The 13,967-nt window shown below is 49.1% G+C and overlaps 1 protein-coding gene across 5 annotated transcripts in view; it reads right to left on the reverse strand.

The window, feature by feature from the left end:
* NSD3 (nuclear receptor binding SET domain protein 3) overlaps positions 1-13,967 on the reverse strand; it is a 300,258-nt gene that overhangs the window by 182,598 nt on the left and 103,693 nt on the right. For all 5 annotated transcript variants that reach the window (XM_063931538.1, XM_063931537.1, XM_063931536.1 and 2 more), the window contains exon 3: positions 6,675-6,840. In XM_063931538.1, coding sequence (XP_063787608.1) covers positions 6,675-6,840 — 166 coding nt within the window. The remainder of the gene's footprint in view (positions 1-6,674; positions 6,841-13,967) is intronic.

Here is a 13,967-nt window from a genome sequence, read left to right on the forward strand (position 1 = left end):
GCCTAGCCGAAGCCAAGGCTAATAGCATGACCACCTTCCACGTGAGATATTTTAACTCCACGGTTTTAAGTGGCTCAAACCAGTGTGATTTCAGGAAACTCAACACCACGTTAAGATCCCAAGGTGCCACTGGGGGCACAAACGGGGGCTGAATATGCAGCACTCCCTTTACAAACGTCTGAACTTCAGGAAGAGAAGCCAGTTCTTTTTGAAAGAAAATGGATAGGGACGAAATCTGGACCATAATGGACCCCAATTTTAGGCCCAAAGTCACTCCCGACTGTAGGAAGTGAAGGAAACGGCCCAGCTGGAATTCCTCCGTAGGGGCATTCCTGGCCTCACACCAAGCAACATATTTTCGCCATATACGGTGATAATGTTTAGCCGTCACGTCCTTCCTAGCCTTTATCAGCGTAGGAATAACCTCATCCGGAATGCCTTTTTCTGCTAGGATCCGGCGTTCAACCGCCATGCCGTCAAACGCAGCCGCGGTAAGTCTTGGAACAGACAGGGCCCCTGTTGTAACAGATCCTGTCTTAGAGGTAGAGGCCATGAGTCCTCTGTGAGCATTTCTTGTAGCTCTGGATACCAAGTCCTTCTTGGCCAATCCGGAACAATGAGTATTGTTCACTCCTCTTTTTCTTATGATTCTCAGAACCTTGGGTATGAGAGGAAGAGGAGGAAACACGTAAACCGACTGGAACACCCACGGTGTCACTAGTGCGTCTACAGCTATCGCCTGAGGGTCTCTTGACCTGGCGCAATACCTCTGTAGCTTTTTGTTGAGACGGGATGCCATCATGTCCACCTGTGGCATTTCCCATCGCCTTGCAATCTGCGTGAAGACTGCTTGATGAAGTCCCCACTCTCCCGGGTGGAGGTCGTGTCTGCTGAGGAAGTCTGCTTCCCAGTTGTCCACTCCCGGAATGAACACTGCTGACAGTGCTCGTACGTGATTCTCCGCCCATCGAAGAATTCTGGTGGCTTCCGCCATCGCCACCCTGCTCCTTGTGCCGCCTTGGCTGTTTACATGAGCCACTGCGGTGATGTTGTCTGATTGAATCAGCACCGATTGGTTGCGAAGCAGGGTCTCCGCTTGACTTAGGGCGTTGTATATGGCCCTTATTTCCAGGATATTGATGTGTAGGCAAGTCTCCTGACTTGACCACAGACCCTGGAAATTTCTTCCCTGTGTGACTGCCCCCCACCCTCGGAGGCTTGCATCCGTGGTCATCAGGACCCAGTCCTGAATACCGAATCTGCGGCCCTCGAGAAAGTGAGCACTCTGCAGCCACCACAGAAGAGACACCCTGGCCCTGGGGGATAGGGTGATCAGCCGATGCATCTGTAGATGCGATCCGGACCACTTGTCCAACAGATCCCATTGAAAGGTCCTCGCATGGAACCTGCCGAAGGGAATGGCCTCGTATGACGCCACCATCTTTCCCAGGACTCGTGTGCAGTGATGCACCGACACCTGTTTTGGTTTTAAGAGGTCTCTGACCAGTGTCATGAGTTCCTGAGCCTTCTCCGTCGGGAGAAAAACCTTCTTCTGTTCTGTGTCCAGAATCATGCCCAGGAAGGGCAGACGCGTCGTAGGAATCAGCTGCGACTTTGGAATATTCAGAATCCAGCCGTGCTGTTGTAACACTTCCAGAGAGCGTGCTACGCTGATCAGCAACTGCTCTCTGGACCTCGCCTTTATGAGGAGATCGTCCAAGTATGGGATAATTGTGACTCCCTGCTTTCGCAGGAGCACCATCATTTCTACCATTATCTTGGTAAATATTCTCGGTGCCGTGGACAGACCAAACAGCAACGTCTGGAATTGGTAATGACAATCCTGTACCACAAATCTGAGGTAGTCCTGATGAGGTGGATAAATGGGGACATGAAGGTAAGCATCCTTTATGTCCAGAGACACCATAAAATCCCCTTCCTCCAGACTTGCGATGACCGCTCTGAGCGATTCCATCTTGAACTTGAACCTTTTCAGGTATATGTTCAGGGATTTTAAATTCAATATGGGTCTGACCGAACCGTCCGGTTTCGGTACCACAAACATTGTTGAATAGTAACCCCTTCCCTGTTGAAGGAGGGGAACCTTTACCACCACCTGCTGGAGATACAATTTGTGAATTGCTGCTAACACTATTTCCCTCTCTATGGGGGAAGCTGGCAGGGCCGATTTGAGGTAACGGTGAGGGGGCATCACTTCGAATTCCAGCTTGTAACCCTGAGACACAATCTCTATAGCCCAGGGATCCACCTGTGAGTGAACCCACTTGTGGCTGAAATTTCGGAGACGCGCCCCCACCGGGCCTGGCTCCGCCTGTGGAGCCCCAGCGTCATGCGGCGGATTTAGAGGAAGCCGGGGAGGACTTCTGTTCCTGGGAACTAGCTGTATTGTGCAGCTTCTTTCCTCTACCCCTACCTCTGGCAAGAAAGGACGCACCTCGGACTTTCTTACCTCTATGTGATCGAAAGGACTGCATTTGATAATACGGTGCTTTCTTAGGTTGTGAGGGAATATATGGCAAAAAATTTGACTTTCCAGCCGTAGCTGTGGAGACCAGGTCCGAGAGACCGTCCCCAAACAACTCCTCACCCCTGTAAGGTAAAACCTCCATGTGCCTTTTTGAGTCGGCATCGCCTGTCCATTGCAGAGTCCACAGGACCCTTCTGGCGGAAATCGACATTGCATTTATTCTAGAGCCCAGTAGGCTAATGTCTCTTTGGGCATCTCTCATATATAGGACAGCGTCTTTTATATGCCCCAGGGTCAGTACTATAGTATCCTTGTCCAAGGTATCAAGTTCCTCAGATAAGGTATCTGTCCATGCTGCTACAGCACTACACATCCAGGCCGACGCAAATGCCAGCCTTAGTAGGGTACCTGAATGTGTATAAATGGACTTCAGGATACCCTCCTGCTTTCTATCCGCAGCATCTTTTAGGGTGGCCGTATCCTGTGACGGCAGGGCTACCCTCTTGGATAAGCGTGTTAAAGCTTTGTCTACCCTAGGGGAGGATTCCCAGCGTAACCTGTCCGTTGGCGGGAAAGGATACGCCATAAGCAACAGTTTGGAAATCTGCAGTTTTCTATCTGGAGATTCCCAAGCCTTTTCACATAACTCATTTAACTCATGTGAAGGGGGAAAGGTTACCTCTTGCCTTTTTTCCCCATACATATAAACCCTCTTGTCAGGGACTGGGGTTTCCTCTGTGATCTGTAACACATCTTTCATTGCTATAATCATGTAGCGGATGGCTTTAGCCATTTTAGGCTGCAACTTTGCATCATCGCTATCGACACTGGAGTCGGAATCCGTGTCGATATCTGTGTCAACAACTTGGGATAGTGGGCGCTTCTGAGACCCCGACGGCCTCTGCGCTGTAGGATCAGGCATGGGTTGAGACCCTGACTGTCCCAAGGCTTCAGCTTTATCCAATCTTTTATGCAAGGAATTAACATTATCATTTAAAACCTTCCACATATCCATCCAATCGGGTGTCGGCCGCGACCCCACATTCATTTGTACCCGCTCTGTTTCCACATAGCCTTCCTCGTCAAACATGCCGACACAAGCGTACCGACACACCACACACACAGGGGATGCTCTATTTGAAGACAGTTCCCCCACAAGGCCTTTTGGAGAGACAGAGAGAGAGTATGCCAGCACACACCCCAGCGCTATATTACCCAGGAGTCACACAGTAACTTAGTGTTAACCCAGTAGCTGCTGTATATACTGTTTTTGCGCCAAATTTATGTGCCCCCCCCTCTCTTTTTACCCTCTTTCTACCGTGATTCTGCAGGGGAGAGCCTGGGGAGCTTCCTCTCAGCGGAGCTGTGGAGAGAAAATAGCGCTGGTGAGTGCTGAGGAAGAAGCCCCGCCCCCTCAGCGGCGGGCTTCTGTCCCGCGTTTTGTGTAAAAATAATGGCAGGGGCTCATGCATATATACAGTGCCCAACTGTATATATGCTGCTTTTGCCAAGAGGTTCCTAATTGCTGCCCAGAGCGCCCCCCCCCCTGCGCCCTGCACCCTACAGTGACCGGAGTGTGTGGGTTTAGTGTGGGAGCAATGGCGCACAGCTGCAGTGCTGTGCGCTAACTCATATGAAGACTGGAGTCTTCTGCCGCCGATTTCGAAGTATTCTTGCTTCTGACGCCGGCTTCTGTCTTCTGGCTCTGCGAGGGGGGCGGCGGCGCGGCTCCGGGATCGGACGACCAAGGGTGCGATCCTGTGTACGATCCCTCTGGAGCTAATTGTGTCCAGTAGCCTAAGAAGCAGGACCTATCTTCTAGTGAGTAGGGCTGCTTCTCTCCCCTCAGTCCCACGTAGCAGAGAGTCTGTTGCCAGCAGATCTCTCTGAAAATAAAAAATCCTAACAAAATACTTTCTTTCCTAGCAAGCTCAGGAGAGCTCACTAAGGTGCACCCAGCTCGTCCGGGCACAGATTCAAACTGAGGTCTGGAGGAGGGACATAGAGGGAGGAGCCAGTGCACACCAGTATCCCAATTCTTTCTTGAAGTGCCCTGTCTCCTGCGGAGCCCATCTATTCCCCATGGTCCTTACGGAGTCCCCAGCATCCACTAGGACGTTAGAGAAATAAATAAAATTCAATAAGATAAGGGCAAACGACACTGTGCCCAACACTTATGCAGGCCACTGGAAAGAAAAGTGGGGAGAGAGACCAGAGATTTATAGGGGAGAAGGAGTAAGTAAGTGTTTCTCCAATACCTTGTAAGATAACTCTCCATCTGTGCCTAACTACTGCAGATGATAAGTGTGTGTCATCTACCTACTGCACCATACAATGATCAATGATGCACCTTCTGCACCATACAATGATCAGTGTACAACATGCACCTACTGCATCACAATTATCAGTGGGCCTGATTCATGGTAGGATGAATTGTAGAGCGCAAGGAAGTGGCTGGGCAATTCCGTGTAATTAAAATTCAAATACAGAAGGAGGTGTCTGTTGTAGATACAGTAGACACCTCTGGCATGCATCTGTGAGATCAGAGTGTTGCGTTTGAGGATGCAGCCTCGGATCACCATCACAACCATTGATGTTTCCAGGTAGCGGTCAGCCTGTGTAACCTGAAACTTACTCAGGATGGCTGTCAGATCCGGACACCCGGTTCAAGTTAGTCTGTGTCCAACTTCGCAGTCCCCGGACCCATCACACCTTCGGGGGTGACACGGTGCTAGGTGCCGCCCCTGCTCCACCCCCCAAATGTTGCAGAATGTCAATCATACTGTGGCTGACAGGCGGCTTCAAGTGATGCGCAGGCCACAGACCATCAGATTTGAAAGAAAACTATCATGTACAATATATTGTTCTGATACGTATTGTAATATATATCATACTATATACATTATAGTGTGTACCCGGCTATCAGGGGGAAAGCAATTGCTTTGTGGGCACCCAAACGTAATGGGTGCCCAGTAGAGCAATTCAATTGCCTACCCCTTCCACAGTTGGGTGCAAGTACTGTGTGTGCGCGCGCCCATTAGTACTGGGTTTACCAGTCTAAAGTACTGCTTTGAGCAACCAAATTCTGGTTTGGGCGCCCAAAGTGCTGACTTATCGCACAATTTAGCTGCCCACTTCTGGAGGCTATGAGCTGAAATGTGTACCCTTCGTGGCTAATCGCACCACAATTGAATTGCTTCATCGGGCGCCATCTAGCAACAGCCACGGGTAAAAGCAATTGAATTCCCACTTTAATGACTGATTTCGACTGCTCTGACCCCCGCACTCCTACCTTACCCCTATTTATGCAGTTTTTTTTATTTTATCCTTTTCATACTGTTAAAGTTAAAGAATGTTAAACATTCTTCAATGCAAATGGTACTATTAAAAACATTAAATTACTTAATCGTCGCAAATCTGCATAAATGTGAAAACATTTCCATTTCCTGCCCTCTCCTCATCTTCCCACCTACTTCCGATCTTTAGCCTGCACGCCAAGCACCCTTTTCACATATCAAAAACAATTAAAAGAAATCTACAGATATATCCATAGTCAATGTTTTACTGTAAACTGGTACAAAATATAGGGTATCCGTTTGGATGGTCGACCATGTTATGGTCGACAGTCATTAGGTCGACCACTGTTGGTCAACATTGACATGGTCGACATGGACACATGGTTGACACATGAAAAGGTCAACATGAGTTTTGTTTTTCAATTCTTTTGTGGAACTTTTCCATACTTTACGATCCACGTGGACTACGATTGGGAACGATAATCCTTGCACCAAAGCATGGCAAGCGAAGCGAGCCATGCGAGGGGACGCAGTGCACTAATTGGGGTTCCCCGTCACTTTACACAAAAAACAACACCCAAAAAAGAAAAAACAACAACAACAACGCATGTCGACCTTTTCATGTGTCGACCAGTTGTCCATGTCAACCATGCCAATGTCGACCAATAGTGGCCGACTTAATGACTGTCGACCATAACATGGTCGACCATTCATAACGGAACCAAAATACAGACAGTAATGATAATAAAAAATATGAATAAAAGAAACAACAGCCCGCAGCGTGTTAGTTCTCCTGTACAGCACACTTTCTTGGCGTAGAATCTGCATGCTATTAAGCACGGTGCTAGCTATGCACATATTACATACACAAACCAAGCGAATTCTTTTACCTCTGGCATTGATTTTGCTGTGGACGTGAAGTTGCGGGTCACAGGACACCATACAGGGCCACCATGGATAAGATGCCACTTTAGACCAAACCAAATCACCAACTTGAAACCAGGTCACAGTCCTAACCTCAGAGGGGAGCGGGGAGATGGGCAAGTGCTGCTCAATCTAGAAACATAAGAACATTACAAATATTAACATCTGTTTATAAATGGAAAGCTTCACCAGGTTCTTTTAATTTAAACAATCTTCATTTAGCGATTAATGGAGATACCTGAAACCTGAGAGGATCCTGTAGGTTTGGGCCATGGGAAAAAAGACCACTTGGTTGGATCTGTGCGAGTAGTGGGCCAGAACCAGACTGCCACCAGTTATGTGTGTGTGTGTGCAGTGTGGTGTTTATGATGTGTGACTGTCACATGTCTGCTACCAATTATCATTAAGCAGCTATATAGATATAAACTTGTCCCTCTAGCAAGAGTGATGGTATGTGACTCAGGTGTGAACATTTCTGTAATAAAGTCATCAATCGCTCCCACGATGAGACGTTAAAGTGAAGGGTAAAAGCTCCGGCCACTCCACATGTGACATTTGGAGGATGCAGCTTGCAATTATTTAAGAACATAACGGTTTCAGTGTAACATGGAAATAGTGCGCGTCCTTCACTTCAGCCAGTTAGTAGGAGATTAGCCGCTACTAGAAAAGCCCTGGGTGTTTGAAAAGGCAACCGGGCAAATGACCACAACCTACTTTACAGAGCACAACTGGAGACACAGTACAATCAGTGAGGTCTATAGGCATCAAAACCTTATCATAACACGCCCAATGGCTGGATTCAATGCATCCACTACTGTGCTACTGCGAAGTTGTGTGCGATGCAATAAGGATGGGACATTTTTAATCATTTAAACTTATTTCCTATATTTTGAGCCCAATATTGTCGGCAGAGTGATCCGTGTGCGTTAATACATATGTGATACGAAGTCCCAAACTTTCTCCCTGAACTCTTAGCGGTCTCAATGACTGTACCACATGAGGGAGAGCGAAGGTTTGTGCACATGCTCTGAATGTGGGTAGACACTGGCCGATATATCGGCCGTTCTATTGAACGGCTGATATATTGCAGGTCCGTCGGCCAGTCTATACGGGCGATATGTCTGAACTCCGTCATTCACAGACATATCGCGCCGGCCCCGCAGCACAGCTAGACGGCCAATATATCTACCGATATATTGGCGCATCGCTGTGTGTGTACGGGCGACCAGCCAGTACATATGCTGCGGCAACCGACGGTGATTGACAGCTGAACTGGGCGGGCGTGTGTACAAGCCCACCCAGTTCATGACGTCAGTCCCCGACGGATCAGGCAGTGTGTATGCACAGCACACTGCCCTATCCGTCCATAGATATATCTGCAGATATATCTATCTATCAGTGTGTACCCACCTTTAGGCACCACTAAAGGCTTCTAATATAAGGGATCAGATTTCCAAGTGACAATTATCTTAGCGGTTAATAGAACTCCTCTGAAAACTATGAAGAAAATATCTGGGCTTGCGATACCGACCTTGAGGGACCGTTTATCGGGATCGCAAGGTGACTTTCACCTTGTGATCTGCACTAACTTTCTTTGCAATTTTGACTATATAGTCAAAATCGCAAAAAAATATTTCACCGTGTGTACACACCTTTACAACCTTCAGTATTCTATTTGGTAAATATCAGGCAATAAGCTATATATTATAACACCAATACTTAAGCGGGGGTGGGGGGGGGGGGATTTTGGTTACCTACCGGTAAATCCTATTCTCGTAGACCGTATCGGATGCTGGGTTCCACATTAGTACCATGGGGTATAGACGGGTCCACTAGGAGCCACTGGCACTTTAAGAGTTTGAGAGTGGGCTGGTTCCTCCCTCTATGCCCCTCCTACCAGACTCAGTTTAGAAACTGTGCCTGAGGAGACGGACAACTTCAAGAGAAGGATTTTACACAGATAGTAGCGAGATTCACACCAGCTCACACACAAGGCAACCCAAGCTGGGTGGTCTTCTGTATGCCGGCGGTCGGGCTCCCGGCGCTCAGTATACTGGCGCCGGGAGCCCGACAGCCGGCATACCGACACTTATTTTCCCTCGTGGGGGTCCACGACCCCCATAGAGGGAGAATAAAATAGTGTGGCGCGCGTAGCGTGGCGAGCGCAGCGAGCCCGCAAGGGGCTCATTTGCGCTCGCCACGCTGTCGGTAAGCCGGCGGTCGGGCTCCCGGCGCCGGGATGCTGGTCGCCGGGAGCCCGACCGCCGGCCAGCCAGCCGTAGTGAACCCCCCAAGCTAACTAGCTTGAAACATCAGCAACGGCTGAACAATATTACTTAACCAAGTAACAAAACCGTACTAAACCAAGAACTAAGCAGTACTGAACAAAGTAACCACTGCAGGAAAACGAAGCGCTGGGCGGGCGCCCAGTATCATCTACGGACTACGAGAAAAGGATTTACCGGTAGGTAATTAAAATCCTATTTTCTCTTACGTCCTAGAGGATGCTGGGGTCCACATTAGTACCATGAGGATGTACCAAAGCTCCCTGAACGGGAGGGAGAGCGCAGAGGCACCTGCAGAACTGACTGACCAAACCTCAGGTCCCCAGCGGCCAAGGTATCGAACTTGTAGAACTTTGCAAACGTGTTCGAACCCGAGCAAGTAGCCGCTCGGCAAAGCTGTAAAGCAGAGACACCCCGGGCAGCCGCCCAGGAAGAACCCACCTTACGAGTAGAGTGGGCTTTAACACACGTAGGACACTGCAATCTTGCCATAGAATACGCATGCTGGATAGTGAACCTGATCCAGCGAGAGATCGTCTGTTTAGAAGCAGGACATCCAAGTTTCTTGGGATCATACAGGACAAACAGCGAGTCCTCTTCACATAGATTTACAGAGCCCTTACAACATCCAAGGACTTGGATGAAATTGAGGAGTCAGTAGAAACTGGCACCACAATAGGTTGGTTGATATAAAATGCCGACACAACCTTCGGAAGGAACAGCTGACGTGTCCGGATCTCAGCTCTATCTTCATGGAAGATCAAGTATGGGCTCGTACAAGACAAAGCCCCCAACTCAGACACGTCTAGCAGAAGCTAAAGCCAACAAAGTGACAGCCTTCCATGTGAGAAACTTGACCTCAACCTCCTGTAGAGGCTCGAACCAATCCGAATGGAGAAACTGCAGCACCAAGTTAAGATCGCATGGCACAAAGGGAGGCTGGATGTGCAGAACCCCTTTCAAAAAGGTCTGAACCTCCGGGAGGGAAGCCAGCAGTTTCTGGAAGAAAATGGATAGGGACAAAATCTGGACCTTTACGGATCCCAACCTCAGGCTCATATCCACACCTGCTTGCAGGAAGAAGAGAAACCGTCCCAGTTGAAACTCCACCGTAGGAAACTTCTTAGACTCACACCAAGATACATATTTTTTCCAAATACGATGGTAATGTTTAGACGTTACTCCTTTCCTAGCCGGTATCAGGGTAGGAATAACCTTGTTTGTAATGCCCTTCCAAGCTAGTATCTGGCGTTCAACCTCCATGCAGTCAAACGCAGCCACGGTAAGTCTTGATAGGTGAACGGCCCATGCTACAGCAGGTCCTCCCGAAGAGGAAGAGGCCTCGGCTCTTCTAGCAGTAGATCAAGAAGATCCGCGTACCAAGCTCTGCTTGGCCAGTCCGGAGCAATGAGGATTGCCTGAACTCTTGTTTTAGAACTCATGGAATGAGTGGAAGTGGAGGAAACACGTACACTGACTGGAACACCCACGGAGACACTAGGGCGTCCACCGCAACGGCTTGCGGGTCCCTCGACCTGGAACAAAACCGCCGAAGCTCCTTGTTGAGACGAGAGGCCATCATGTCTATTTGAGGTACACCCCAAAGATCTGTTACCTCCGTGAACACCTCCGGATGGAGTCCCCACTCTCCTGGATAGAGACCGTGTCTGCTGAGGAAGTCCGCTTCCCAGTTGTCTACTCCCGGAATGAAGATTGCTGACAGCGCTAACGCGTGTTTATCTGCCCTGAGGATGATTCCTGTTACCTCTGACATTGCAGCTCTGGTCTTCATTCCGCCCTGTCGGTTTATGTAAGCCACTGTCGTTACATTGTCCGACTGCACCTGAATGGCTCGATCTCGCAGAAGATGGGCCGCTTGGAGAAGACCGTTGTTGACGGCTCTTCGTTCCCGAATGTTTATTGGTAGGCTGGATTCCAGGCTTGACCACCTTCCTTGGAAGGTTTCCCCCTGAGTGACTGCGCCCCAGCCTCGGAGACTTGCATCCGTGGTTAGAAGGATCCAGTCCTGAATCCCGAACCTGTGGCCCTCCAGAAGGTGAGGTAGTTGTAAACACCAGAGGAGTGAAATACTGGCTTTTGGCGACAGACGTATTCCATGGTGCATGTGTAGATGAGATCCCGACCACTTGTCCAGGAGATCCAGTTGGAAAGGCACAGCATGAAACCTTCCATACTGTAGAGCCTCGTAAGAGGTCACCATCTTCCCCAGAAGGCGATTGCACTGATGAACTGAAACCAGGGCTGGCTTCAGGACATCCCGGACCATTGTTTGTATAGCCAATGCTTTCTCCTCCGGAAGAAACAACCTCTGCACTTCTGTGTCGAGGATCAGTCCCAGAAACGACAACCTCCTGGTCGGCTCCAAATGTGATTTTGGAAAATTCAAGATCCAACAGTGTTCCCTGAGCAGATGAGTCGTGAGAACAATGGACTGCAACAACCTCTCCCTGGACGATGCCTTTATCAGCAAATCATCCAGATATGGAATTATGTTCACCCCCTGTTTGCGGAGGAGAACCATCATCTCTGCCATCACCTTGGTGAACACCCTTGGTGCTGTGGAGAGGCCGAATGGTAGTGCCTGGAATTGATATTGACTGTCCAACAGTGAAAATCAGAGATAAGCCTGGTGAGGCGGCCAAATCGGAATGTCGGAGGTACGCATCCTTGATATCCATGGATACCAGAAACTCTCCCTCCTCCAGACATGAAATCACTGCTCTGAGAGACTCCAAGTTGAATTTGAACACCCTCAGGTAAGGGTTCAACGATTTCAAGTTCAAAATTGGTCTGACCGAACATCCGGTTTCGGTACCACAAAAACGTTTGAATAATAACCCTTGCTTTGCATAGGAGGTGGGACTGGGACAAAGACCTGTGATTTTGCCAATCTTAGGATGGCTTCCTGTAGGACAGCTCTGTCTGTCAGCAAAGCTGGCAAGCCTGATTTGAAGAATCAGTGAGGCGAAAGTTTTGAAACTCCAGTCTGTACCCCTGGGACACAATATCCTGTACCCAGGGATCCAGGCCGGGTGACGTGGCTGAAACGTCTGAGTCTCACACCCACCAGCCCGTCCTCCAGGCTTTGAGGTCCACTGTCATGCTGAGGATCTTGAGGAACCAGAAGCAGGTCTCTGGTCCTGTGAGCCTGCGGATGCAGCTTCTTTGGATTTTGCCCGACCACCTCTAAAGAAAGTGGTAGAAGGCTTGTGCTTTTTTGTCTTAGCGGTTCAAAAGGACTGCTGCACAGCTGAAGAAAACGGTTTCTTCGTAGAAGGAGTAGCAGAGGGAAGGAAAGGTGACTTTCCCGCGGTTGCTGTGGAAATCCATGGATCCAATGCTTCCCCAAATAGAGCCTGAACTGTGTAGGGTAGGTACTCCACACTTCTCCTGGATTCCGCGTCTGCAGACCATTGGCGTAGCCAGAGTCCCCTGCGAGCTGATACCGACATGGAGGATATCCGTGCAGTCAGCGTACCCAGGTCTTTCATGGATTTCACCATGAACCCCACAGAATCCTGTATGTTATGTAAAAACAATTCAACTTCTATCCATTGCATCCAAATCCTCTAGTAAGGTGCCTGACCACCTTATAAGAAATCCATGAACAGGCAATAGTGAGCCTTAAGACCACTCCTGAAGCAGTGTAAATGGATTTGAGCGTAGTGTCAATCTGACGATCAGCTGGTTCTTTCAAAGCGGTAGAACCAGGGACAGGTAAAACCACCCTTTTAGACAGTCTGGAGACAGATGCGTCAACAATTGGTGGGTTTTCCCATTTTTTCCTATCTTCCTCAGGGAAGGGAAAAGCAGCCAGAACTCTTTTTGGGATCTGGAATTTTTTCTCCGGGATTTTTCAAATATAGCGTTTAATTCTTTAGACGCGGGAAAGGTTAGCGGGGCTTTCTTATTATCAGTGAAGTAAACCTCCTCAACCTGCTCAGGTGTAGTGTCATTAAAGTTTAACACATCTCTAATGGCCTCAATCATTGAGAGATCATTCTTTTGATAGAAGTTAACCACTCAGGTTCAACAATAGGGATCTGAGACAAAGCATTACAATCCTGTGTACATGGAATGGCTCCCTCCTGAGAGGAAACATTTTCTGCAGCATATGACACAGAGTCCCTAGACATGGCTATGTGAGATAGTAAACACACACACACACACACACACAGGGAAATGTCAGACACAGTATCCCTCCAAGTATGCCACAGAGACACACAGAGATTGGAGCCAACCCACACACAGCGCTTTTCAAGGTAGAACTAATGAAACTACCAGCGCTGTCTGTGTACCTTAATAGACCACACAGACTTTACACAGCCTCCTCCTCTCTTCCACAACCCCCTGGCACCGTACAAGATAGCTGGAGTTGACTTGGAGGGACAGCTCTCCCTGTCAGCGCTTCTGCAGGCAGAAAAATGACGCTGAATGCTGCTGGGTCCGCTCTGAGGAGAAGCTCCACCCCCTGAACATGGCGCTACTTCCCGCTCTCCTGTAGTGAATACTGGCCTGAGGAATTGTGCTGGCAGCGATCCTGGGACCCTGACAGGCTTGCTGGACAGTGTAGGGTGTAGGCGCTGGCTCAGGGCGCCCCACCATGTACCGCTGAGCCCCTGAGCGCAGGTAGTACTGCGCTCCCTACCCTGTTGCCACCATCTTCACACCGGCTCCCCGCTTGCCAGGGGGGGCGGTGACTAACTCGCCACTGAAGTCTTCTGGCTCTGTAACGGGTTGGCGGCATGCTGCTGGGGTGAGCGATCCCCTGTGGCGGCATACGTTCGATCCCCTCAGGAACTCAGAGTCCTGTCAGCGGAGACAGTGTCTCAGACCCCTCAGGACGGACAATAGTCCCTCGAAGCAGGGAGGCTGTTGCCAGCAGCCTACCTGTGCCTAAACTCTAAAAAGAATAATATATATATATATATATATATATATATATATATATAT

This window comes from Pseudophryne corroboree, chromosome 6, assembly GCF_028390025.1.
Source record: "Pseudophryne corroboree isolate aPseCor3 chromosome 6, aPseCor3.hap2, whole genome shotgun sequence".
In the NCBI taxonomy this organism is placed as follows: Eukaryota; Metazoa; Chordata; class Amphibia; order Anura; family Myobatrachidae; genus Pseudophryne; species Pseudophryne corroboree.